Genomic DNA, 27,191 nt, shown 5'->3' with positions numbered 1-27,191 from the left:
ATTTTTGGCATTTAGCAGTCATCGGCGAACTTGGTTAGCCATAGTCCTCCTGTGTTTGCCTGTACTTCTGAGAAGTATATGCCGAACAGTAGGGGTCCCCAGGACCAAGCCTTGTGGGACACCACTTGTGACTTGTTTAGAGTCAGTCCTGGAGCCCGCTATTCTTACTGTGCGAGTTCTGTCTGTAAGTCAGTTGGCAACTCATCTCTTGACGCAGGGGTTTATGTTCAGGCTGGTGAGTTTTTCTATAATTCCCAAGTGGGGAATGGTGTCAAAAGCCTTGGCGAGGTCATGGTAGGCTGTGCGAACTACCTTCCCCTCATCTATGGCCTTGGTGACTGTCTCGAAGAAGTCAACCAGGTTTAATAGGCATGATCTGCCCTTAACAAAGCCGAACTGGGTCGGGTCAAGTGTTTGGAGGTTCCCAATATCTTTGTTAATGAGTTCCATGATGATGATGCACTCCACAGCCTTGCAGATCAGGCTAGTCAGGCTTATGGGGCACTTTCCTCATAAGCATACTCTCTGGACTGCCTTCATTCTGCACTACAGAACTCCCAGCTAGAACCCTAGTCATACCCTCCCCAGACGCTAATATCATGAATCTGCTGCGTATTACACAATAATGTTTCAAATGCCCTTATGTGTAGCTGTCTCTCATGACCACTAACATCCTTACTAGTTTCTGAGTTTCTTTCCTTAAAAGGGATCATCCATCGCTATGCCATACAAGAAGCATGCTTCTAAAACTTATATTATTCCTTTCATAAATGACATAACTAAAATTTCACACAGAAAACAATAAATAAATAAAAAAACAAAACAAACACAAATTCACACATACAACAAATGGAATAATTCTAAAACATTGCTTTCTCTGTGCTTCATTCCTGGTGCTGGATTACATGGAAGGAGAAGCATTTTCTGAGAAGAACTTTATGTCTGGGTGGAGAAGTCCTTTAATTTCCTAGGTTTCTACTATGTTTATGGATGGAGACTTAAGACACGGTGATGCAATAATGTCCATGCCCAAGAAACCAGTCTAAACTACTTTAAATGCAGTCTAGTCAGGTGGTTCCTTGTTGCAAAAGTAATACAGGAGATGTGGCCTGAAGCAGTGGATCTGGATATTGCAGAAGCAACCTGATGCAAGCCTACCACCCCAGGGAAGAATACGACCATGCCAGACAGCTCAAATATTACCCGTTAGGCACATTTGCCCAGCAATACCAAACACTCTAGCACTGATGTGAAAATGTGGAGTGTACATGCATTTCATTGTGCTTCGTCATCTTAACGTACAAGGAGGGAAGGTATAAAGAACATCCCAGCCATACGTGTTTTTATTTTTATTTTACTTTACATTTGTTTACCGGGAAAGTCCGCTGGACTGAACAAAGCCCATTTTCGGTGGAAGCCTGGGAGAAAAGCTCCAATACACTAACACAACAAGGTAATTACAGTACAGAGGTGGCTATAGCCAGATAGTTACAATAATTACAACATTAATTAAATACAGACATCGTCAATATAAATGATACAGCTTGGTACATTAGCACAATCAGCGGAAAGAAAATGATATAAAGGAGACAGACAGCAAGTAAATTTAAAGGATTCAAAACCTGGCAAAATCCCAGGAAGATAAGACAAGGTTCATCTATAGATGTGGCTATGTTCTTCCTGCTTTTGACTCTGAAAGGTCGATTCTCTCAGTCCCGCAAGCTGAGCCTGCCCATATGGAATAATATGCTACATGCATACAGTTAACGTGGATTAACACAATAAAATGGCATCAAGCTTCAAGAAGGCAAAACTGCAGTTCTGTTTAAAGAGCCCAAGAGATGACTGTTAGCATAAAATAAACAAGCCTACCAACAATTATTCAAGTATTAACATCAGTTTTTACTGGACCAAATGTGATCAATGCAATCTCTCTAGTGTGACCAGTACTGGTTATAATATGCAACAGGCTTGCAAAGAGAGGGCTAATACTGGAAAAAGACATCCTTATTTTGGGACTCCAATAATTAATACTGAAACATGAAATGTCCGACTCACACAGTCACTGATAAACATCTCTACCTTCATTCTCAAAGTCACAGAGAAAGGTGATTCTTGGCCATATCACCGAAAAGACCAATATATGGCTGACTTTTCGGATGGAAGGTGCACAGGCTCAAAATGCAATACCAAAAAACAAAAGAGTCAGCACTCAACTGGGGCAAATATCTAGTTTTAATATACAAAAAACAGACCTGTTTCGGCCCACAGGTCTTTTTCAATGTAAAACACATCAGTACATTCCCAATCTTGTATATCATAACATAATAGAATAATTATATCCCATTAAACAATTACAAATGTTCATTAAGACCAGGTGGAAACAATCCTCCCAATTTTACTATCCAAGACTTTTCTTTTTTGTTCAAAACATTATGCCAATGCCAATCCACCTTTTAGGAGTTATCCTTTCTTTTTGTACATTACCCAGCTTTCCTTGTAATAAAAAATTTGTATATTTTTCAGAGCCCTGGATTCAAGCTTCTGAAAAAGTGCAGAGGTTGGCTCTGATAACCTAATTGCTGAATTGATGAAAAAGACATTGGATCGAGTGTTAAAACAGATTTAATTCCAAAGCACTCTCTTACACCACATATAAAAGGTAAACATATTGACAAAAAATACAAGTACTAAAAGTGAAGGTGTGTGGGTGCTCATGCACGTGCTACACACACACACACACACACACACACACACACACACACACACACAAAAAATACTACAGTTTGCTCAAACCTGTAATAATCTTGTGTGCCTTCAGAATCACAGAAATGGCAGAAATAATGATCCTTTCTTAAGTGCTTCAGAAGTTCATCATTGTCCAAGTAACGCTCATCACAGAATTTGCATAATGGGTGCCCTCTGTGTGAAGTATTGTCTGGGTCTCCATGTATTCGATGGCGGGCAAGGTCCTTTCGATTATACCACTTGCGTTCATAAGTAAAGATCTATTGTTACATAACAGAATATATAATACTCATTATGTAATGACTTCTTAACATTTCTCATAATATATGATCAGGTTCTGACATGGAACTAATGCTACTTAAGAAATTTAAGTTAAAACAGTACTATTAGATAAGCAGCTGTAATTGGAAAACAACTTCAACTGACTAAGATGCTCACCTTACTAAGATGCTCACCTTAACAGCAGGTTCAAGACAGAAAGTGGCAGTTTTGTCTTACTTCTCCTGAGGTTTTCACCACTCCAAAATTAGTCAAATACATGTACTTGTGCTGTTAAGGACTATTCTCCCCAGGTCTCACGTCAGAAACTGCTAGCATTCATCCCACTTAGGCAATCTGAAATCACTCCTGACCCTTAGAACTTCTAAACCAAGTAAGTATACACCAAACTAAAAAACAGTCTGTATGCCAGAGGAAAAAAAAAGTTTAGTACAAGCAATATTCTAGCAGGAAAGACTAAGAACACCAAAATAAAACCATAGCATAACTTTTTCTAAGTAAATCTATGCAGAAACCAAAAATTACTAGCAACAACTGCAGAGAAGCTGGCAAGTGGATTGCTTGACCACTGCAATATTCTCTCTTTGATGGAATAATGCAAGAGTACTGCAATAATCAGGCTGGGCAAAGTATTTATGCCTGCTCTGGGTCACAGAAGGATGTTAAAACTATCACTGCAGAACACCCTTTGCAGAAAAAAAAGTATTGCCCAGCGATTAGCATTCAAAATGTATAAAATCCTAGCCATGCTTGTTGCTCAGTGTGCAAAAACAAAAGAATACTACCTAGGCAGCAGATGTTCAAGCTCATCGAGACAACCATCACCTTCTAGAGCAGTCACATTTATTACAGTAAAAAGTTGTTCAAATGTGCACAAATTGGATGTTTTTGTAACAGGAAAGCTACATGTAAAACAGTTAAAACAATCTGCATAAATGAAGCACTGCTGTCTAAACAGCCTAAATGCCTTTTTTCACATTTAGGGTATGCAATAGCATTTCCTCTTATTTTCTAGAATGGGATTAGACTGGCAGCTGTATACAACCATGGATCAGCATTCCCACTATCAACACTACATGTGTGAATATATATTACATAATTTTGCACAGAAACCTTGCCCTGGTGAAACAGTGTTTATGACACAAAGGCCTGCAGCTTGGAGTCGTCTGGCTGAGGTATGAAATAAAGCTTCTTAGGAGATCCATTTAAATTTATTTTTATTTATTTTACATTTGTTAACCGGGTTGGTCTGGCTGAGCCAAAGGCTCTTTTTCAGCAGAGACCCAGGGAGAAAAGCTCCTTATTTTTGATATAGTATTACATAAAAACATTTGTTACAGAGTTATTTGTAATTAACATCCAGAGTATAAAGAAACATACATATGCGTAGATTCATAGTAAAAAAACAAGGTTTAGTAGACATTTTTAAACAATTTAATTTATACATTTAGTGGATATACGTTTCATATGTTAAGGTAGGTGACAGTAAGAGACTGAGGGAGGGTGGGGAAAGAAGAGGAGAGTAATGGGGGAGGGAGGGGGAGTAGAGAGAGGAGAGGTAGATGTTAAAAGATAAGGAATGGGATGATCAAGTGATCTGATTTCTAGGGGTAGCTGGTTCCAAGAAGTTGCAGGGTTATAGTTGTAGAGTAGGCATCCCATTTTGGTCTTTGGTTTACGAATCAGTAGTAAGTCTTTGTCAGAGCTACGTAATGGCCTTGCAGGGGGTTATTTTGTTATAATAGTGATAAGGTTGGGACAGTAGTTAGACTGATATAAGACAGAATGGATGATCTTAAGTTGATGCATTTTTAAAAGATAAGTACATTCTAGCCAGTTAAGTTGCTTTAAAGAATCACAATGGTGAGATTTTGTAGGGTAGATTGGTAGTGGATCTGGCAACCTTACTGTACGTAGCTTCTAGTTTGGTGAGAAGAGATGAGTTTAGATTGGTAAGTAGATGGCAGCTATAAAGAAGAGTGGGTATTAGAAAAGTATGAGAAAAGGTTTGTCTAGCTGTGTCACTTAAGTATTTCTTGTTTTGATAAAGGTGTCCAAGTTTCTGATGGGCAGTTTTAATACAGTTGGTTACATGTAAATCAAACTTTAGCTGGTCATCTATGGTGACTCCTAGTAATCTAGTGCTTGGTTCAGGTTTTATAATGGCATTGTTACTGGACTGTATTACAAATGAGGATTTAAGATTGGTTAGGTTTTTGGGAAGAAAGAGAAGAAGTTTGGTTTTCTTGGGGTTGAGTATTAATTTGTTGTTACTAAGCCACGTCTCTATGGTACTGAAGGAAGCCTGTGTAGTGGAGAATAGGTCTAAAGGATTATCAGCAATGGTAATCACTGTGGAGTCATCAGCATTTGTACAAGTGTTGACTGGGGACAGGAGGTGTGTAATAGAGTGGTGAAGATATTGAAAAGTAATGGGCCAAGGAGAGAGCCTTGGGGTACACCCATTTGTACTGTAAGGGGAGGGGACAAGACAGAGCCATTTTACTGATTGCTGTCGGTTGGCGAGATAACTGGAGAACCAAGAGATAGTAGAAGAGGAGGCATTGAGTTGGCTTAGTTTGTCTAAGAGAAGGTGGTGGGAGACGGTGTCAAAGGCTTTGGAGAGGTCCAGAAAGAGGCACGATACAAGTTTGAGTCCCTAGCAAGAGATATGGAATTGGTGAAAGATATTAAAGCAGTGGTTGTACTATGCTTGGGGCGGAACCCATGCTGTGTTGGTGTTAGGTTTTCTGCAAGAAGTTATTGCATAACTTGTTTGTGTATACATTTTTCTAAGATTTTTGAGAGGGCAGACAGTATGGCAATTGGTCTAAAGTTAGTTATATCTGAGGATTTACCCCCTTTGTGAATGTGTAATGTAAAGAATTTTTTCCAGATTGTAGGAACATAAGATTCAGATATGGAGCGGTTTACCAGTATAGATACTGGGTAGGCAAAGGGTTCAGAGGCTATCTGTAGGAAACTTGAGGGGAGGTTATCTGCTGATGGTGAGCAGGGCTTTAGTTTGGAGAGTAGAGATTTTATGTAGCTCCTAGAGACTGCTTTGAGGGAAAAGTAGATTGGAGGGTTTGGATGGGGGGAGGGGCTTGTGTGACTGCTTATGTTATTGTTATTGGGGAGGGAATTAATTATGGTGGTAACTGCGTCAATGAAATGAGTATTAAACTTGGAGGCTAATAGTTCAGGGGAGTCTTGTGGGCAGGGATTAGGAGGGGAGGGGTTTCCAGGGTGTAATATTTGATTAATGGATCTCCAGAATGTTTTGGGATTGGATTTGAGGGTAGAGGGAGGGTTATTATAGAAGTTCTTTTTGTCTTGTTGTACAAGTTTATGAATTTTGTTCCAGAGTTCTTTATAGGCCTGGAGAATGAAGGGGGGTCTTAGTTTTAGACCATAATGTCCAGATTCTATCTCGGTTTTTCATAAGGGTTTTGTTTGTTTTAGATAGCCAGGGGGCTGTTTTGGATTTGACTCTGACTGTGCAGAGAGGAGCACGGGAGTTTAGGATGTCAAGGAAGATGGTGTTGAGAGGACAGAGTCATCGAGGGGGAGGGTCTTTAGATGTGACTAGTTGATTTTAGTGAGTGCATCTAAAAAGGTATTGGGGCAGAAGGTTTTAAGTTTGCGAGTAGTAATATACTTGAGGTTTGTTAAAAAGGGGTGAGTATCTAGTTACTGTCACACGGCAGTGGTCACTGAGAACATTAGGGAGTGTCTGGGGATTATGGTAGTTTTGTGGATGGGAGACAAGGACCCAATCGAGGAGGGAAGTGGAGGTGTGAGATTTATTGACATAGGTACAAGCAGTGATTAATTGTTTGAACCCGTACAAGTTAATAGTAGATGGTGAATTTGGCATCTGGAGGGAGAGCCAGTAGGTCTGTGATATGTAGGATAAGATGTCTTCAAGTATGCTAGTGCTATCTCCTGGGGGGGATGTAGATGGCTACTACAGTTATGGTGGTAAAGTTGTTGAGTTTGAAGTTTGCTAGTAAGAGTTCGGCTGCTGAAAAGGATGAGAGGGGGCTCTAAAGGCTCGTTAGGATGAGAGGTCAGAGTAGAGGATGGCTATACCTCCACCTTTTTTCTTTATGACGTTCTTGTCAAAGGATGTTATATCCAGGTGGGATGATTTTGCTGTCTTGAATATGGGGTTTTAACCAGGTCTCTGTTAAGGAGACTATGTATGGTTTTTCTATATCTACCCAGGCGTGGAAATTGTGTGTTTTATTAACAATACTCCTGAGATTAATTAAGTAGAAGGATATCGTTTTTTTTTTTTTTTTTTTTTGAGAGAAAGGTGGGTAGGATTAGGTGTACTTTGGGTACTGCTCTGTGCATAGCCAAGTAGGGCCTGGATTGGGATGAATATCACCAGATAGAAGTAGGAGCTTGTAATGAAATAGTCGTGTAAATAGGTGGTACTTTACTCTTGGTTTGATGGGGTTGAGTACTTTAGGAGATATTTTTATTTCAGGAAAGGCAGTGAGTGGGGGAAGGATGGATGGGCTGATTTGTTGGGTATTGTTGAGGAGTAGTAATGAAGATAGTTGTTAGATTAGTGTGGTGGAATTGAGGTGAAGGTAGTTGAGAGTGGTAGGAGGTGAGGTGTGACAGAGTGTACAGTAAAGCTAGTAGGAGTAAGACTTGAGTTTTGTTAAGCACGATGTAGTTTGTGTATTTAAAAGTAAGGAAATGCTAGAAGTGAGTATTAGTATGTAAGGGTGTATGGGGAGGATATTTTGGCAGGAGATGGTAAGTCAAGAAAAGGAAGTAAGGAGGAGGGACTTAAGTTGTAGTTAGAGGGAGAGCGGTTATGGGGAATGGGGATGGAAGGGGAGGGAAGTGAGCCAGAGCGTAGCGAGGGCGAATGGAGCGGGGCAGCACACTCTGTAGGGATAATGCAACAAAAAACAGTCAGATTAGCTTTAATTTACTATCGGTTTAGGCTTCACTATATTGTATAAGGTTTAGGCTGCCGTCTTTAGAGAGAAAGTAAAGACCTCCTGGTGAAGTTAACGTTATCTTTTAAAGTTTTCTGCAGCCTAAAAGAAGCAATGAAGTCAATAATTGAAAAATCTAGGTAGAACAGGACTAAGTAGTCAGAGGAAGGATCGTATTTCTGGGGGGGGGGGGGTGGAAAGCTAAGAATAGTGCCTTCCGTGGTAGCGTGCTTACAGGGGCTACGACTTCCAGCAAATGCAGTATTCAGTTAAGTTTGCTGGACATATAGAAAGTTATGTTGCATACTTCACAGAGCTTTCAAAAGCGTTTTCTGCTTGGAGCCCACGTTTATGCAGGGCACAGGACCTGGGAGGTGGGTGGACAGTTGCTGGATTCCCTTTCAGTATAAATATTATTGAGATGTAGAGCTTAGGAACAATGGTAGAGAGAAGGGGAGAAAAGATGCACTTTAGTTTCAACAAAATAGCGGTCACACTATCAGAGCAAGTTTAGAGCAGTAAAAACAGCTGGTACAGTCCAAAAACAGCCATCAATGTAGCATGCAAATCGCTGGTACATTTAGCATTTGGTTCACATAAAGAGACTCAAGTAGCTGCAGTACTACTAATACATTTTATCTTTAGTTCTATTATTCCATGCCTTTCAAGCACTCATATTAACCAGATAGGGTCTTTTAAGAGGCTGACTTAGCTATAACGTTATTCAACAGTAGATAGTCACATTAATCCCATTAGAGAAAGCATGCACTCAATCCAGCCTTGAAATGCAGTAATGGCAATTCACTAACATGCCTGACTCAGTTGTACATGATGTACTTGTTAGTTCCTAAACAGTAAATACAGCTAGATTGTTTACTCAAATACAACTTTTAACAGGTATAACCACAGTAGTAAATAGTATTTAGAACATAGTGAATGACGCTCAAACAAATGCTTGTAAAATATCAGAAACAGCGACGCTTACAAGAGTGCCATTCTAGCCATTTAAGTTGTAGTTATAAATTATATGAAACTTTGCAGCATCGGGATTAAATACTGCATTCGATAGCAGTCGCAAAACTTACCTGATGGAGCACGCTACCTCAGGGGAATCTAGTTGTTTGGGCAGTGAGGGCAAAATTCAAATATGGCGCCACAGGTAGATGGCAGAGATCTTCACAAATGAAACAAGGTGTGAGGGGGGAGGGGCTACCATAAAGGCTGTGTTGCCACACTCTCAGTAGGGATAATGCAACAAAAAACAGTCAGATTAGCTTTAGTTTACTATTGTTTTAGGCTTCACTATACTGTATAAAGTTTAGGCTGCCGTCTTCAGAGACAAAGTAAAAACCACTTGGTGAAGTTAACGTTATCTTTTAAAGTGTTCTGTAGCCTAAAAGAAGCAATGAAGTCAATAATTGAAAAATCTAGGTAGAACAGGACTAAATAGAGAAAGGATCATATTTCTGGGGGGGGGGGGGTAATAAAAAAAATAAATAAAACAAAATAATAAATAAATTTCACACACAAATCATTTTCACATAGGGAAGGATATGGTGAAGAACTCTGGTCCGTTACTGAGCAGATGCAGAAGAATTTGTCAGAAGTCTCGATGGCTGAAGTCTAACCACCTGCAGATGTACAGGATCTACTCAAAAATAAAAACATCTGTCAATTCACTTTGGTCTTGCTTCCCCTGCAGATGTACAGGATCTACTCAAAAATAAACACATCTGTCAACTCACTTTGGTCTTGGCCCCTCCCCCCATGGATTTTTACCAAATGTATGCCACTTTTGGGACTGTGTCTTATAGCAATGGGACACCAGGTCTCGTCCTGTGGTCAGAAGCTAGTTGCTCATGTCCAAAAAAAAAAAAAAAACCTGGTGTCCCGCAACCTTAGACACAGTAACAAGTGCTATGCATCTGCTGCACACCTCAGAGGTCGAAGTAAGATCAAAGGCAACACTATAAAACTGAAAATGACTGGCCCAAGCAAAAGTGCAAAAACATCAGAGACTCCACTGTGATCTCAATAGGTAGGCAGACATCTTGTAGGTCCTACTAGCACATCCAAGCTCCTTGCCAACAAATAATTCATGGCATAATGAACATGCAACAGGACTCTTCTGTAATATGCTGATTAAGGTCACTCAAGTCAGGCATGAGCTGCTGATCTGGTGGGACCTCTTGGATTGCTTTTTTATTATAGGCTTATAGCTGGCTTTCTTACAGCAGCCATCTGACTGGGAGGAACATCTGGAAGAGAATGGGGCTGTGGTTTGAAAAGGGAGACAAACGGGACTGCATAAAGTACAGTTGTGTACCTACCATAAATATAGATGTTAGAGTGTATTCACTGTTGCAGTCATTACACTTGGGTTATCCTGCTGGCAGGCTACCCGCAGTCGGCCTGAATTCCAAAGTCCTGGTCCGGTGTCGGTTGCGGTCGTCTTTTCCCTGACGTCAGTGCACCAGGGGTATAAAAGATGCAGCAGACGCCATTTTCTTCAGTTTTTCTTGCCCCAGATGTCAGGTGCCCCCAGAAGGGTAGGATAAAAAATTATGCCAATAAAAAAGCATACAGTAAAATAAAACAATCTTCATCTACAAGCAAATACACCACATAGGTTGTACAGTATAGAGAAGTACAAATAAGTCCCAGCAAAGAAAGGGGGATGGTGGGTGGGTAACCTGGACTGCAACAGTGAATACACTCGAACATCTACATTTATGGTAGGTACACAACTGTACTATGTTCATCGTGTTTCACTGTTGCAGTCATTACACTTGGGTTGAATCCCAAAGCTGAGGTTGGGTGGCTGGGCCTAAATAGAATTAGGAGTGGCTATGAGGCCCTGCAGAACTGCAGTGGCAAAGCCTGCTCTGAATTTAGAGTAAAGAGGTAAATGGCAGTGCTTTGTATAAGTGTACACTGAAGTCCAAGTTGCAGCCTCCAAAGTGTCCTTAGTTGGTACTCCCATGAGGAAGGCTGCTGAAGTAGCTGCTGCCCTGGTTGAGTGTGGCCTGATGCCCTTAGGCACTGATTTGCCGTGTTGAGAATAGCAGAAACGAATGGAGTGGGCTATCTATTTGGAAATAGTCTGCTTTGAGATAGCTTTTCCTTGAGATCCTGCAGCATATGCCACTAAGAGTTGCTCAGATTTTCTGAAAGCTTTAGTTTTGTCAAGGTAGAAGCGTAGCTGTCTGTGTATGTCCAAAGAATGTAGAAATCTCTCCCCCTTATTCTGTGGGTTTGGATAAAAGGTAGGCAAATGAATTGTTTGATTAAGAGCCACACTGGACACTACCTTAGGCATTAATGTTGGGTTTGTCCTCAGAGAAACCCTGTCCGGATGGAAAATTATAAAAGGTTCAACTGCCATTAGTGCCTGTAATTCTGAGACTCTTCTTGCTGAAGTTATTGCTAAGAGCAGAGCTGTTTTCCATAACAAGAGGCAGTGTGAGTTTTTCCAAGACAAAATTGAGGTCCCATGCAGGTATTGGTACTCTTCTTGGGGGTCTTATGTTTTTGGCCCCTCTGAGGTACTGCCTTAGTAGTGGATGCGAAAAAATAGGTGGGTCCATATTGTAATGAGCTGAAATGGCAGATGCATGAATTTTAAATAGATGAAAAGGATAGGCCTTTGTCCAACATCCCAGTTAGGTATTGTAAAATCTGAGGAATATTTGGTACAATCATGTCAATTCCTTGTGCCTGGTTCCAAGCACAGAATCTCTTCCACTTTTCTGCATATGATTTTCTGGTGCTGGGCCTCCTGGCCTCCAGCATAACATCCATAACTGCGTTGGAGAGAGGTGTGTTCTGAATGGTTACATTATCCGCCATGCAGCCAGATTTAGGGTTTTGAGCTTGCTGTGCAGTATCTGATTGTTCTGTTGGGTCAGGAAATGAGGAATTTGAGGCAATGTCCAGACTGGGCCTTGAGACAAGCTCTTTAGGATGGAATGAAAACAAAAATTCCCCCAACGCTGTGGTGAACGGTCTCAAAAAGGAAAAAACAGAAAACAAACAGTAAGTTCACCAGATTCGGCTTCTTGAAATTCAATAAAATCCACAAGCTGGTGTTGATCCAAAATCAATCTCAATTTAATGAACAAACAAAATAAAAAACAAAGTCAAATAAAAGTCCCTTAAAATCCACATAAGCGCTTTCAATAAAAATCTTCAGATCGTAGTGTAAAAATGGGACTGACTTTCATTTTAAATGATAGGCCTCTATACAATTATCCAATCCGTATACAGGAAAAGCAACTTTCAACCAATCCATTCTGATATTTCTCCAGCCTATTTGCAAGTACGGATTCATACACTTCCGTTTCCCACCTTTTTGAATGCAAATCATTGTATGCAAATCAAGCTGCACACTCATCCAATCAGAAGTGTTAAACAAATAAACAGTAGTAAATTATCATTCTTGTTTACTTCCAAGTATTTTTAGAAGCTCTTCCCTTCATAAAAATTTCTCAAAATGTTAGATTACTTAAGAAACCATTGAAACGGCATACACAAAAAGAAAACTTGAGACCAGTTCATTTGAATTCTCTTCCAGCTCATTTGCATATACGAAGCCGATCGCTTCCGTTTTCACCTTTTCAGACACGCATCAACAGTCTACAGGTTGACCTTCACATTCAATCAGCAATAAAATTGGTCTGCAAAAAGCAATTACTGGTGCCAGGCATTTTGTGAAGACCCAGGGCGCAGTAGATAAGCCAAAGGGCAGTGCAGAGAATTGGTAGTGCATTGAGCCAGCCATGAATCTGAGGTATATGCTGCAAGATTGTCTGATTGGGACATGCAGGTATGCCTCTTTTAGGTCCAAAGTTACAAGCCAAGCCTTCTTGTCTAGCATGGGCAGAAGCTGCTGCAGAGTCAACATTTTGAATTTTGGAACGTCCAGAAAAGTGTTTAGAATAGACAGATCCAGTATTGGTCTCCAGGCTTTGTCCTTTCTGGGTACCAAGAAAAGTCCTGAGTAAAGTCCTTGTCCCTGCTCCTGTAGTGGTACTCGCTGAATGATTCCCCATGTCCCTGAGGGATGAAACTTGCTTTTGTGCCTCTGCCCATTGATTGTGTGGCAGGTCTGGCATGTCTCTTGCCTTTGGCAGGGTGTGAAAGTAGAACCTGTAGCCCTGAGACACTATATTCAAGACCCATTTGTCCTGGGTGATCATGTGCCAGTTTTGTGAAAAAAGTGCTAGTTTTCCCCCTAAGGGAGCTTCCAAAAGGTAAGTGCTTGGTACTGGCAGAGGAAAGTCATTGGGACTGTTTCCTATAAGTTGAGACTTGTATTCTCCGCTTTTGGGGGTAGAAGCACCCCGTTGTTTAGGCCTGTATGAGCCCTGGGGCTAGGATCTGCCTCTAGGGCGTCTGTACCTGCCTCTTTGTGGCCTGACACTGGAAAGGACCAATTGTTTGTAGGCCAGTTCCTGCTAAATCTGGGTGGCTGTACCTGTAAGAAATCCTTAACTGTCTGCATAGATTTTGCTTAATCCTCCATTTTTTTCAACACCTCTTCTGCCTTAATACCAAACAAAGCATCATGCTGTAATGGAGCATCTATAATTTTGCTTTAACATGATCAGGCAGATTCTGTTCCTTTAACCAAGCATGCCCCCTAATCACAGAACCCGTCACAGCGGCCCTACAAGAGGCCTCCAAAGAATCAAAACCACATTGCAAAGTATGCTTTCCCACTTGTTCAGCTGCATGCAATAAATCCTGCATTTCTTTGTTCTCTGGACATTCAAAGTTAGTCAACATTTTCTGTTTTAATAGTGACATTAGGTATTGCTGATATTTAAGCATATGAAATTGACAATTTAAGGCCCTTACAGCCAAAGCAGCAGAAGTGTAAACTTTTTTCGCCCATCTGTCCAGTGCCCTTGAATCTCTATCAGAGGGGACAGGGTTTTTAGCAGTGGACGCTTTGACTCCATTAGGACCCGGAGATATGGTTTCTGGGTCTGCAGCAGGGTTTTTATATAGAAATGTATGGGAATCTGGGACCCTGTAGTATCTGTCTGGCTTAACCAGTGCAGGGGGTATAGAGTCTGGAGACAGGCCGGACTCTGAAAAAACAACTACAATGTCCAGAACAGGGGGAATAGCAAGAGGTCTGTGCTGAGGAAGTAAAAGAAAATCTCTGAGCCTTTTCTTAGATTCTGAGTAGTCCTGGCTCTCCCAAAGGAAAGTGCTCCCTCATGGTATGCAAGGTTACCCCAAAGGAGAAATCTTCAGGAGGAGAAGCTGAAGGAATAATGTCTTCAGCATCAGAATCCTCATAGGGAGGAAGAGAGTATACCTGATCAAAGGAGGAATCAGAGGAAATGGAAACCTGATCTGAAGATTCATATTCTGTCTCTTGCCTAGGCCTCTTATCAGGAGGGGGATGGGAACGCCTGATCAAAGTAATAAGGTCTTCGGCCATTTTGAGCATCTGTTTTTTTAGGCATGGAAGCCTGTCCTGGAGAATACTGTACTTGTTTCTTTGTCTTTAGAGCTGCTTTAGTCTTTGGTTTAGTAGCTGAAGATGGCTTTACATATAACTGAGTTGGTCTGAAAACACCCTCAAAAGACTATGCCTGCACAGCGGCTCCGGACCCATCTGAGGGAATTGTTTCCGAGGATCCAATACCTTGAGTTTCCAGAGGCCCAGTCGACTCCACATGGGAGTCTGAAGCGGCCTGTGGCTCTGAGGTTGCGGGCGTCAGGGGCTGCGAAAGCACCTCACTGAGAACTGGTGAACCAACGACAAGCTTAGCCGAAGCCTCATCGTCGGTTTTGGACCTCGGATGCCTGTCCTTGTCTTTGTCCTTGCGTTTTTTAGAAACTCTGATCGTCGGTTGTTCGACGGCATTGCATAATTGAATCTACGGCCGAAGTAATGAAATGCAAAATCGTACCGACGCTTTATAGTGTGTTGGTGAAATCTAGCACAAAACAGACAACAAGCAACGTCGTGGTCAGGGCCTAGGCAAGAAATACATTAAGAGTGAAAATCCTTATGAGGTATTTGCTTCCCACAAGAAATACAATTGTTAACTTTTTCTGACATCGGACTGGAGCAAGAAAAAAGTTTCCCCAATGGGGTACTTAGCTTTAATGAAGACTTCGGATCTGAAATTCGATTTCGAAAATCTCAGGAGTCGGCCGACCGGCACTTGCGAACTGCTTTTGCTTCGGGCACCGCGCGGCAAGAAAGACTGAAGAAAATGGCATCAGCTGCATCTTTTATACCCCTGGCGCACTGACGTCAGAGAAGAGGCGACAGCAACCGACGCCGGACCTGGACTTTGGAATTCAGGCCAACTGTGGGTAGCCTGCCAGCAGGATAAGCCAAGTGTAATGACTGCAACAGTGAAACACGAACATCCTCTGGATACTACAGTCCCTTATGATACCCATCCATGTGGGCAAGGGGAAAGACAGACAAACCTTGCCTACCTCCCAAAGGTCAGGAAAGTCTACTGACAACACCACAGCCTCCATCTTCCAATGGAATACTACAGTATCCCTGACATTCTAAAGATTCTGACCACCTACTGAGTTGCTGATCATTTTAAGAGATGCCACATCCTCAGTGGTCTCTTCCAGATCATTTGATAGCATGCAGCTGCTGGCCACATTTATACCATAGCCGAGGTGAAATCCATTGCATCCTAAAGGAGGGGCATTGTGAAGGTTGAAATGTATCCTTAACAGCAATGATGGTCTTGCCTTTCTGTTCTTCTTTCTGCAGTTTGGCTTTAATGCCTCATTGCAGGCCTCCATCCTGCACGCATTTATGAAATTGACCTTTGTAACATCAGTAAAGTCTGTAAAGCACAAGGCTTAAAATTCCGATAGCTATGCCAGTGACAACCACCCTTAATGAAACATCTTCTGTACTGTGGGCAAACAGCAAGGTGAGATTAGATATAGAAGACATAAAACACATTCGGAACAGTTTCTTCTACAGATCCCAACCCAGCAATCCTCAATGTGTCCTGAATGCCTCACCTGCCAAGTTTCTCTGGAATCTTAACATGTGTATCATACAATTTACTGCTCTAAAAGAAGAATTAGAGGCCATGTAAACTTGTTTCCCTAGCCGTCCCAGTAAGTATGATTCCTTGGTCAGAAGATGGGCCACTGGGCTCAGCAGGGCAGGAGCCTTATTTAAGTCAACCACATCCCCAGTGACAGTGGTGTCTAACTCCAATACATCACTGTTTAGAAAGCGGAAGAATCATATTTGGCCTCCTCAGTACAACTACCACCACATTAGTTTTTCCAAGTCAACTGTGCCTCTATCATATCAGATGGGGAGAACAACCTAAAAAAAAAATATTTATATATATCTATATATATCTATATATCTATATATATATATATATATATATATATATATATATATATATATATATATATATATATATATATATATATATATATATTTATTTATTTATATTACACACACACACACACACACACACACACACACACACACACACACACACACACACGTGACAGGATGGCCTCCTCCAAAATATGTCTTAATGGACAGAGGGGACTCTACAGGCCTTGGTGCCCTAGCCTGGGTCATCTGCTGGTGAAGGTGGAGATTCACCTCTTCATTTCTCATCTACATCCAGTAGAGGTGACTCAAAGGACTAAGTTAAGATGTTACTTCCTGCACCTTGCTTCCCTGAATGCATTCAGTAGGGATGACCTCTAAGCAGTGGTAAAAGCCAGTCATTCAGCTGAACTTATCACAGCTGGAGAAGGCAAATCCCAGCCACTGGTACCAATGCAGCAGTTGGGGGGGGGCACTGCCATCAAGACAGGTATACATATGCACTCAAGGCAAGGACCATAGTTGAATCCAGGACTGTCACTGCAAGTACATTCAGGGAAGCCTACATTGTTAAAGCCACAACAAAGAATCAGATCAAGTAGTCAACAGAACCCCCACCATAGAATCAAAGGCAAGGAAGGCCTCATCCCCATCTATTGAGGCCTAGAAAAACACAAGTGTCAAGACTGGGGTTCTCATGGCTTAGAGTCAAAAGGCTGTCCAACATGCGGTTGGAATGAACAGTCTCTACAAGGTTAATATCAACCTCCACCCCAAAATGCTGATCGCAGACAATGAAGAGTCCTTGCATAAAGGAGCTTGACAGATACATCAGTGCTGATGGCACTCTCAACATGAGTGGTTGAGGTCAAAAGCAGCAAAACTAAAACTGAGACTGCAGTTTATCCAAAGTACATGGACATCAACCTAGACAATGAGGGGGTCAACCTCCAGTGTAAATCAGAACTGGTATCTGGACTGGACAAGGTGAGGAAATGGTTGGCCTAGAAATAGCAAAAGTTGGAAGAGAGGGGGCTCTACTTATCTTGCTGCTAGACAGGAGGAAACTTAGGACTACAAGTACTGTACAGACAAAAATGCCCATCACATTTCAGTATAACCAAGCTCAATAGAAATGTAATGCCTAAATCTGGCAGATGTAACAGTACAGTTTAGAAGTGCTTCACTCTAGCACAGAAGCAATAGAAAGATGTTATCAGACAGAGGTCTGGGACAGCAGCATAATTTTACAAAGCGAGCCCAGGAGCATACCACTCAACTGCCAAGATTTTTGCCTCATATTTATGGTCTGTTCTTCATAAAATTTGCGATTTTCTGGATTTTTGTGGCAACTCTGAGGAATGAATTCACTAAATAATGACAGGAATTTGAGTTTCAGAGTTCATATCCTTCAGAAAATGCAAGGTAACACAAGACGTTTTATTCTAGCAACTGAGTTTATAAGAGCAATATTTAACATTTGTGCCTATTTTGGTGGCTTTGCTCCCCCCATTATTTCTGACTTTGTCCAGATATTTTGCGCTGAGGTTTAGAACTATGCCTGGATGGGAAAGTAAACAAAAAGGAACAAACTGAAAGTACAGCTGTGTACACTTACCATAAATGTGGATGTTCGAGTGTATTCACTGTTGCAGTCATCACATTTGTTGCACTCATCACATTTGGGTCATCACTGCCAGGGTAGCCCTCAGCCGGCCCGTATACCAGAGGCTTAGTATTTCTGTGTCGGCTGCTGTCATTTCAGGACTGACGTCAGGTCGTCAGTAGTATTGCCCTGTCAGGAGCCCCCAAGTGGGAGCCAGGATATGGTGCAAGAGCCCCACTAGTAGAAAGTAAATACCAAAAAGTTTCTTGTAAGGAGAAAGAGAAGAAAAGGGGGATGGAAGGAGGGAAACCAGGACTGCAACAGTGAATACACTTGAACATCTACATTTATGGTAAGTGTATACAACTGTACTATGTTCTTCGTGTTTCACTGTTGCAGTCATCACATTTGGGTTGATTCCCAAAGCTGAGGGTAAGGGTGGAGGCAGTCAAGGAGACTAGGGGCTGGCTAGGATGCCTTGGAAGACTGCAGTGGCAAAGCCTGCCCTAGATTTGGAGAAGATAGGCAGGTGGTAATGCTTGAAAGTGTGAACAGATGCCCATGTGGCAGCCTCCAAAATGTCCCTGGTGGGGACTCCTGTGAGGAAGGCTGCAGAGGTGGAGGCTGCTCTGGTAGAGCGAGTCATGATCCCCTTAGGAGGAGGTTTCCCTTGTTGCTTGTAACAGAAATGGATGTAGTGTGCTATTCATTTGGAAATTGTTTGGATGTGGCTTTGCCTTCTGCCCCTGCAGCAAACTGACTAGCAACCGATTAGTCTTTTTGAATGATTTAGTCCTGTCCAGATAGAATCTGAGCTGTCTGTGCACATCTAGAGAGTGCAGGATCCTTTCCACCTTGTTTTGTGGGTTAGGGAAAAAGGTGAGCAAATGAATGGATTGGTTGAGAACCACACTGGACACCACTTGAGCATGAAGGATGGGTTAGTCCTGAGGGACACCCTGTCAGCATGGAAGATAATGAAAGTATCTACAGCCATGAGTGCTTGTAGCTCTGATACTCTTCTGGCTGAAAGTAATGGCAAGAAACAAGGCTGTCTTCCAGGAGAGAAACTAACTTTGCTGAAGATGCTGGTTCAAAGGTGGGCAGGGTGAGCTTTTCCAACACAAAGTTTAGGTCCCAAGCTGAGGTAGATGCTCTTCTGGGTGGCCTCAAGTTGCTATTCCCTCTTAGAAACTGTTTGATCAGACTGTGAGAGAAAAGTGGGTGCTCAGTGTTGAAATGAGCAGAGATAGCAGAGGCATGAAATTTAATAGAGGAAAAGGAGTGACCACTGTGTAGCAGTCAGCTAGGCAATCTACGATGAGAGGTAGGGAAGGCTGTGCCATATCAGGTCCCTTAGCCTGAATCCAGGTGCAGAATCTTTTCCATTTGTCAGCATAAGACTTTCTAGTGCTAGGACGTCTAGTCTCACATACATCTAGAACCTGTTTACGGAGATCGGCAGATTGATCAGTGGTCCAGGCTGCCAAATTGAGGGTCTGCAATTGGGGATGCATGAATTCTCCTTCCCACTGGGGAGATGCCATGGTGGCAGTGGGGACAGGCTGCGCAGCAGTGGGTACCAGTGCTGGCAAGGCCAGTTTGGAGCAATCAGAATTTTCCTTGGTTTTTGCTCCCTTATTTTGAGCAGTGCCACGGTAGTGGGGGAAATGCATAGACAGACAGGTTGACCCGGGGGAAGGATAGAGTATCCACTTTCCAGGCTTACTGGTGCAGAACCTGCTGAGATGATGGTTGGAGTGGGAAGCAAAGAGGTCAGCCTTCACGGTGCTCAATTTCTGAGTTATTAGGGTGAAGGTTCTTTGGTCTAGCTGCCACTCGTGTGGGTCCAGAAGATTTCTGCTTAAGTTGTCTGCCAGGGAATTTAGAGAGACTGGCAGGAATTGTGCTAACAGGTGTAGCTGCATGCCTGAGGCTGGTGTGCCAAAGGGTCATGCCAGCCTACATAGAGGCTAGGAGCGCATCCCTCCCTGCTTGTTGATGTACCACATCACAGTGGTGTTGTCTGTTTTGATCAGGAGAGCCTCTGGAGAGAGAAGGGGCCTGAAAGCTGTCAATGCATGCTGGACAGCTAACATCTCTTTTTGGTTAATGTGCAGATGAATTTGCTGTGGGCACCATTGGCCCTGTATGCACCATCCATCCAGGTGTGCACCCCAGGCATAGTCTGATTAGTCTGTGGTGAGAGTCTGGGTGGAGGGGGTGGTGAGAAAGGTAGTTCCTTGTTGTGGGAGCATGCTGCTGCCCACCAAAGAAAATCTTTCCTTAGGCAGGGTATCATTGTATAAGTTTCCAGGTCCTGACAGTGTTGACACCAAAGGCTTTTTAGGTACCATTGAAGTTTCCTCATATGCAGTCTGGCATATGGAATGAGTAGAATGCAAGAAGCCATGAACCCTAGAGCTTGCAGGATTTTCCTTGTGGATAATTGGGGTCTGGTGGCTAGTTGAGAGAAGTGGGCTGTCAGGTAAGTTTGCTTTTCTGGTGTAAGGAATGTCATCTGGGATGCTGTGTCCAGGCTTGCTCCCAGGAATATAATCCTTTGGGTGGGTACTAGTTTGGATTTCTTTTCGTTCATAGTGTACCCTAGGGAGGTCAGTAGGGATTTTACAAAGGCCAGGTGCTTGAGCAGCTTTTCCTGTCTGCATGAATTAAGCAGTCGGCCAAGTATGGGTAAATTTGTATATTTGTCTGCAAAAGGGAAAGGTGGGAGCCAGACATTTTGTGAAAACTCTGGGAGCAGTAGATAAGTCAAAGGGAAGCACAGAGAACTGAAAGTTCAGAGATCCTGCCCTGAAACGTAGATATTTCCTGCAGGATTCCCTGATAACATAACCTCCTTCGAGCAGGAAATGAACCAGCGACCTAAGGATGACTTAGGAAATCACTACTGTCCTTCACTCTAGCAGTTGAGCTATCGAAAGGATAGTTCGAGGATGGGGTGCCAGGTGTCCTCTTTCTGGGTACTAGAAAAAGTCTGGAGTAGAAACCTTGGCCTATCTGTTCTGCAGGAACATGCTCTATTGCCCTCATGGAGAGGCGGGAAAGGACTTTCTCTTTTGCCTCTGCCCACTGGTTTGGAGGAAGATCTGGAACCCTTATGGGGTTGGTAGTCTGTGGAAATAAAATGTGTATCCCTGGGACACAAAGTTGAGGACTCGGCAGTCACTGGTAATGGTGGCCCAGGTGCTTGCGTGGAAGGAGAGTTTTCCTCCTAGGGGCAAGTGCCGGTGGGCAGAGGGAGGGTGGTGGAGGAGAGTCATTGTTGGTTCTTACCATGAGTGGGTGGCTTTGCACTCCCTGGTTTTGAAGTGGAGGAACTCCATTGCTTTGATTTCTACATTCCCTGTGGCTGCTGTCGGGGGGGGGGGGGGTCTACTTCCCCGGGGTCTGGGCTGAACTGACCTGGAGGGGGCAGGAAAGGACCAGTGTTTGGAGGGGCAATGCCTACTAAGCTGGGTGGCTGGACCTGTAGGAAATCCTTAACTGTCTGCATACATTTAACGTTTTCTTCCATCTTTTTTAAGACCTCCTCTGTCTTGGTGCCAAATAAGTTGTCTTTGTGCAAGGGTGCATCCAATAATTTAGATTTGACATGGTCTGGCAAAGGTTGTTCCTTAAGCCCAGCATGCCTTCTCAGGACAGAATCGGTGACTGCTGCCCTGCATGAAGCTTCTAGGGCATCAAAACCACAGTGCAAGGTGTGCTTAGTAACTTCACTTGCAGAAAGCATTAACTCTTGTAACTCTATTTTCTGCACAACCAGGAAAGGATGACATTTTTTGTTTGAGGAGTTCCACAGGATGTTGCTGAAATTTTAGCATATGGAACTGACAATTTAGTGCTCTGATAGCAAGAGTAGCAGAGGTCTATAGTTTTTTTTTACCCCATCTGTCTAGTGCTAAAGAATCCCTATCTGAGGGATAACCTCAGGGCCAGCAGTAGGATTATTTAAAAGAAATGTGTGTCAGTCAACGACTCTAATACCAGTCAGGTTTTCTGAGAGCAGCAGGGAGGGTGTCAGGAGTCAAACTATATTCCATGAAATCATCATCCACAACATCCAGGACAGGGGGAATGGCCAGGGGTCTGTGCTGTGGAAGGTCTAAGAATTCTCCGAGTCTCTTTTTAGACTGAGGGTAGTCCTACATTCCCACTGGAAATGTTCCCTTAAAGTATGAAGGGCTTCCCCAAAGGAAAAGTCCTAAGGTGGAGAGGCTGAAGGAATGGATTCCTCTGCATCAGAATTCCTCATTAGCAGAGATGGGGTTGCAAGTCTTCATATTCAGATGCATCAGAGTCAGACACCTGTTCAGATAACTACTGGGGACAGATCTCTTTCTTTTGGCAGGAGTAGCTTGACTTCCCCTGATGAGCATTATAAGGTCTTCCGCCATTTTAAGCATTTGAGACTGAGGCAAATAAGTAGGTGTTCAAGACTGCGTAGTCAGCTTCTTGGGTGTGGTTCGTACCCTGGTCCTTAGAAACGCAGTAGTTTTCGAAAGAACGGTAGACGCAAAAGTCAGTCTGTTTGTGTCGAGAATCGGTAGTGCAAAGTACTTCCTTGGAAGCCAGTGCCTGCTCAGCGGCTCTGGACCCATCCAAGGTAGAGACAATCACACGATCCTTAGTCGAAGAGTTTTGCGACATATCAGACTCCGAAAGGGTCTCGGTAGCGGCCTGCAAATCCACAGAAGCAGGTGTCAGGGGCTGAGAAAGTGCCTCACTGAGGACCAGAGAACTGACGACTAGCTTAACGGAAGTGTCATCGGTAGGTTTAGACCTGTGCAGTCTTGTCTTTATCCTTAGGTTTTTTAGAAGACCTGCTGTCAGATGGCTTACCGAAGCCATATCGGAATTCGAGGACTGGTATTTGCTTTCCACAGGCGAGACAATTGTTAACTTTTTCTGACATCGGTTAGAGCAAGAAAAAAGGATCAGCAACAGGGCACTTAGCTTTAGAAGACTTCAGCTTCAATTCGGAAGACGAAACTCAGGTATCGGCCGACCAGCACTTGTGCGAACTGCTTCTGCTTCGGGCTCCTCGGCAAGAAAGACTGAAGTTATGGCATTGGCCGCCTTACTTTATATTACTGACAACCTGACGTCTGACGCAGAAATACTAAGCCTCTGGTATTCGGGCCAGCTGAGGGCTACCCTGGCAGGGATAACCCAAATGTGATGACTGCAACAGTGAAACACGAAGAACATCTGCCTACAGTAGAGTAATAAAACACACAGATATAAACTCCTGTGAGGAAACGGCACAAAAGCAACACTAGTAAATTCAATGCTCAGAAGCTTCAGGCCATTCATTTAGTAAAAAGTGATTATGCACAGCTGAGGAGATCTGGAAAGGGGACCAGACTATTAAAGGCGGGTATTGAAGCATTATATTTACTAACTCATCCACAAGGAATTATTAATTTCATTAGCTTAATTCTTCAAGGCAAAAGAGCAAAAATACAAGCACAATCCCTGTGATCCCCCCCCCCCAAGAAAACTCCTGCCAAATGTTTTTAAACTGCTATATTCAGAGAAAAAGTCACTAACTACAGAGTTTAATGAAAAAAAAAAATACTTCAAATGAACCCACCTTAAGATGCTTAACACACAGTTTGCAACAAAAAAGTTCATGCTGCTTCCGCATGTGATGTTCCAACTCTTCAACTGTATAAAATGACCTCGTCTCTGGACATTCAAAACATTCATGTTTTAAAAGTCGCCTAGTGAAGACACAATGAAAAAAAAAAAAAAAAAGTTTAGAAGCCATACTTTAACCACTATGGAAAGTGATTTCAATAAAAAAGCACAACTGCTGATCACAACCAGTCTTATTTTCCTGCTTGCAGTGAAAGCTGCTTACCCCTGCCTAGTGCTGAAGTTAATGAGATCAGTCAGCCTACATTCCTTTATCCTTCACCAGGAAAAACACCACAAACCATTCATAAAATGTCATATTCTGAATTCACCACTTCCTTAAGAGGGATAATGCACGTCTACCGCATTTACCAACGTACATGAAAAACTGTTTCATGCATTATACAAAGGACCCCACCCCACCCACCAAAACACTTTAAACTGCATTTTTTGTTCCTAATCCGGTTTCCATTTAATGACCTCAATGAATTCTCTAAAGTATTTCACTTTTTTTTATCATCACCCCTGTTAAAAGGTTAATTGTCCCACTCTTGGCTGCATAATTCTTCAGACTTTAAACATGAGTGAGGTATTCAACCTACCCATAAAACACATTCAAACCCAAAGCAGTCAGTCCGTCCCTTCAGACTTTTTGCGTCTGTGTGTGTGTGCAGAAAACAAAGACCACAGACAAAGAACTGTAAGGAATAAAACTATTTTACTGCATGTAATTTCAGACATGAAACAAGGTAACCTCAACAAGAACTTAAAAAAAAAAAAAGGCATTAATACTTGGTACTGCGGTGGTGGTGCTGCGGTAGCGGTGTCACCTCACAGTTAGACGTTGCCCGTTCGATTCTCAGTTAGAGCGTCTTCTGTGTGGCGACATGCATGAATGGGCGTTCCTTTGTTGAAGGTTGTGCGTTAGGCCCCGGCAAGCCAGCACGTAAAAGTCTACTGCCAATCATTAGTGGACCGGAGTTCCGCTGTGGCGACCCCTAACTGGGAAAAGCTGAAAGACACAAACAAAATACTACTCATATACATTTGAGAGATTTTTCCTCATTTTTGTCCCACCCCTCAAAATGTAGACATTAACACTTTCATACGTGTTACTGTTCAGAAAACATGCATTAAAGGAAAACTCTACTTTAGAACTTAAAAAAAAATATATAGTCTTAACTCTGTTTTCTGAGCTATTTTAACAACTCAAAATGACGCAGACTGCTGCTTAAAGAACTTTGTTTTCTGAAAACAGTTGACAATGTGGCTTGATGTATCAATATAATCTTGTTTATTCTTAAAGTCTCTTTCCCATAACCCATTTCAAGCCTGATTTGTAGAAGTCATGCTAGACATAATGTTGTATTCCCAAGCCATTGCCATATAATGGCATTAGTGTCAGTCACTGCCATCTTGTATACATTCGTAACAGGACTACTGCTTTTATTTCCTGAATGGCCCTCATCTGTGTGCGTCTAAGAGCTTGTTATATGCTACACTACGCCTTATATGCCTTTGTTGAAATATCTTTTTTGTAGTACAAGATGAACTGAAAGGTCCCTCCCCCGCAATTTGAAAAATGTGCTATTTTAACAAGAATAACAAGAGCAAATATTTTCTGACTTTTCTCCAAGTATCTTAGACATCTTTGATACTACATTTAGGTCATCTTAAAATGTGGAATTAGCATAAACAACTGCCTTTGAACCACTGACAAATCTATCTGCTCTGTTGTGCTATGAAAGGCATGGCTACATTGGAAGCAGCTATGAATCAGTCTAAATTCTCTTCCACTCTGCAATAAAGACAGTGGAACACAGTTTCACACCTCTCTGCCTTTTCTGCAGTAGCTGATGAGCTCCTGACATCAGCAGGACTACTTTACAGTATGATACTGTCGTTAGTACTTGAATACACATTTCTTTGTGTATGTGGTATGTCAAGCAGGGTAGACCAATTCCTCTGCAAATTATGTGAGAAGTTAAGCTTAAAAAAAGTGGGTGATCTTTCCCATCCTTTGATTACAATTAGTACAAATTATAAGAATAAACCTAGCCAAGCTAGAGTTTTCACTATGTGATACCTTAAACCTCCTGTAAGAGAGGCCTATGAGATGTATGCAAACGATCACTTAAGGACATCAAGTGTTTCAGTAATATAGCTTCTGAAGGTCCATAACTTTTTCTTTTTAAATCTTTGAGAATATATTCAGTATTTATTGTTCTGAATGTATCCACAAAGACTTGAATAGAAAAACAAAAAAGTCATGGACATTCAGAATTCATGTCGCTGACACACTATGTCCTTAAGGGATCATTTGCATACATCCCATATACCCCTTTTACAAGAGGTTTAAGGTATCACAGTAAAAAAACTCTAGCATGGTTAGGTTTTTTTCTTGTAGTTCATCCTTTGATTACAAAGCAAGGAAATGAAAATTTTATAAGGTACAAGCAAGTTTCTGCTACCTACACAATATTGGAATCGTACTGTAGGGAAAAAGGCAACCTAAGACCCGAGTTAAACTGTATGAGGGGATAGAGTTTTCCTTTAATAGAACTCACAGTCTCTTAAGTGAATTGCAGTACTATAGAATGTTGCAGACTTGGGGCCTTTGCCCCATTCTTAAGCAAAGAAGTTGAGAGGCATAGTATGAAAGTGTACACATAATACAATCTACCGTTAATGCAGTTAAGATAACAGACGTAAGAAAAATACATACATTCTCTAATACACAGATCACATTATAAACAGAAGCTTTACTCCCCAAAAAAGACAAACCGCCTACCCAGTCAAATCCCTTAAAAAGAAACTTGCACTTATCAGAACTAATGCATGCAATTACATCAAAACAGAAAAATACACCTTTTGTTCTTTTAACAAATTCTACTGCATCTCTCACTAAACATGTAACAAATAAGTGAACTGCCATTACAAAAGATCAAATCTTGCTTCAGAAACTACAGTGCAGTCCATTTGTAAAAATATACACAAACCACCTAAAATCACATACAATTAAAGCATACGCAGTTAATGCAGATCACTAAAGCCAATGGGAAACAGTCGAACACATTACCAGTGCAGGTCACAATGGAAAGCTGCCAAGGCTAGGATGTCTGGGATTTGGAGTTATATTTATTTTATTTATTTATTTACATGACCGGCTAGTAGTCTAGCTGGATACATATCCATTTTCAGTCTAGTGAAGTGTTAGATGGCTAGGTTTAGTCAGGTTTAGGACAAGGACATAACCAGAGGATGGAGGAGTTATTAAATCCAGCCCAGAACTTTGGGTATATCGGTAAGTTTTAACCCTGGGGTGTGGTACTGTTTTTTTTCAGAACAATGGCTGTTTTTTTAGTCGGTTTCTGAGTTGTTGGAATTTACTATATCAAGGGAGTTTTGGTGGGCTCTCCATTGGTTCCAGGCCCGGTCACGGAGTTTATTTTTTTTTTAGTCTCCTGTGACATTTCTCAGTAACAAAAAATCTGTGATAAACTAAAAATGCAGTCAAAACGTGTGCAAAAAAATTGTAAAAGATTGGGAGAAACAATAAAGAGAAAATAAA

General features: G+C 42.0%; 1 protein-coding gene across 1 annotated transcript in view; it reads right to left on the bottom strand.

Moving 5' to 3' along the window:
- ZNF598 (zinc finger protein 598, E3 ubiquitin ligase) overlaps nucleotides 1-27,191 on the bottom strand; it is an 824,015-nt gene that overhangs the window by 673,938 nt on the left and 122,886 nt on the right. The window contains exons 3-4 of the mRNA XM_044088900.1: nucleotides 23,577-23,706; nucleotides 2,797-3,008 (exon numbers count right to left, since the gene is read on the bottom strand). Of these exons, the coding sequence (XP_043944835.1) occupies nucleotides 2,797-3,008; nucleotides 23,577-23,706 (342 nt within the window). The remainder of the gene's footprint in view (nucleotides 1-2,796; nucleotides 3,009-23,576; nucleotides 23,707-27,191) is intronic.

This window comes from Protopterus annectens, chromosome 12.part0, assembly GCF_019279795.1.
Source record: "Protopterus annectens isolate FY-2018-M chromosome 12.part0, PAN1.0, whole genome shotgun sequence".
NCBI lineage: Eukaryota > Metazoa > Chordata > Ceratodontiformes > Protopteridae > Protopterus > Protopterus annectens.
This window is presented reverse-complemented; position numbering and strand designations above follow the sequence as displayed.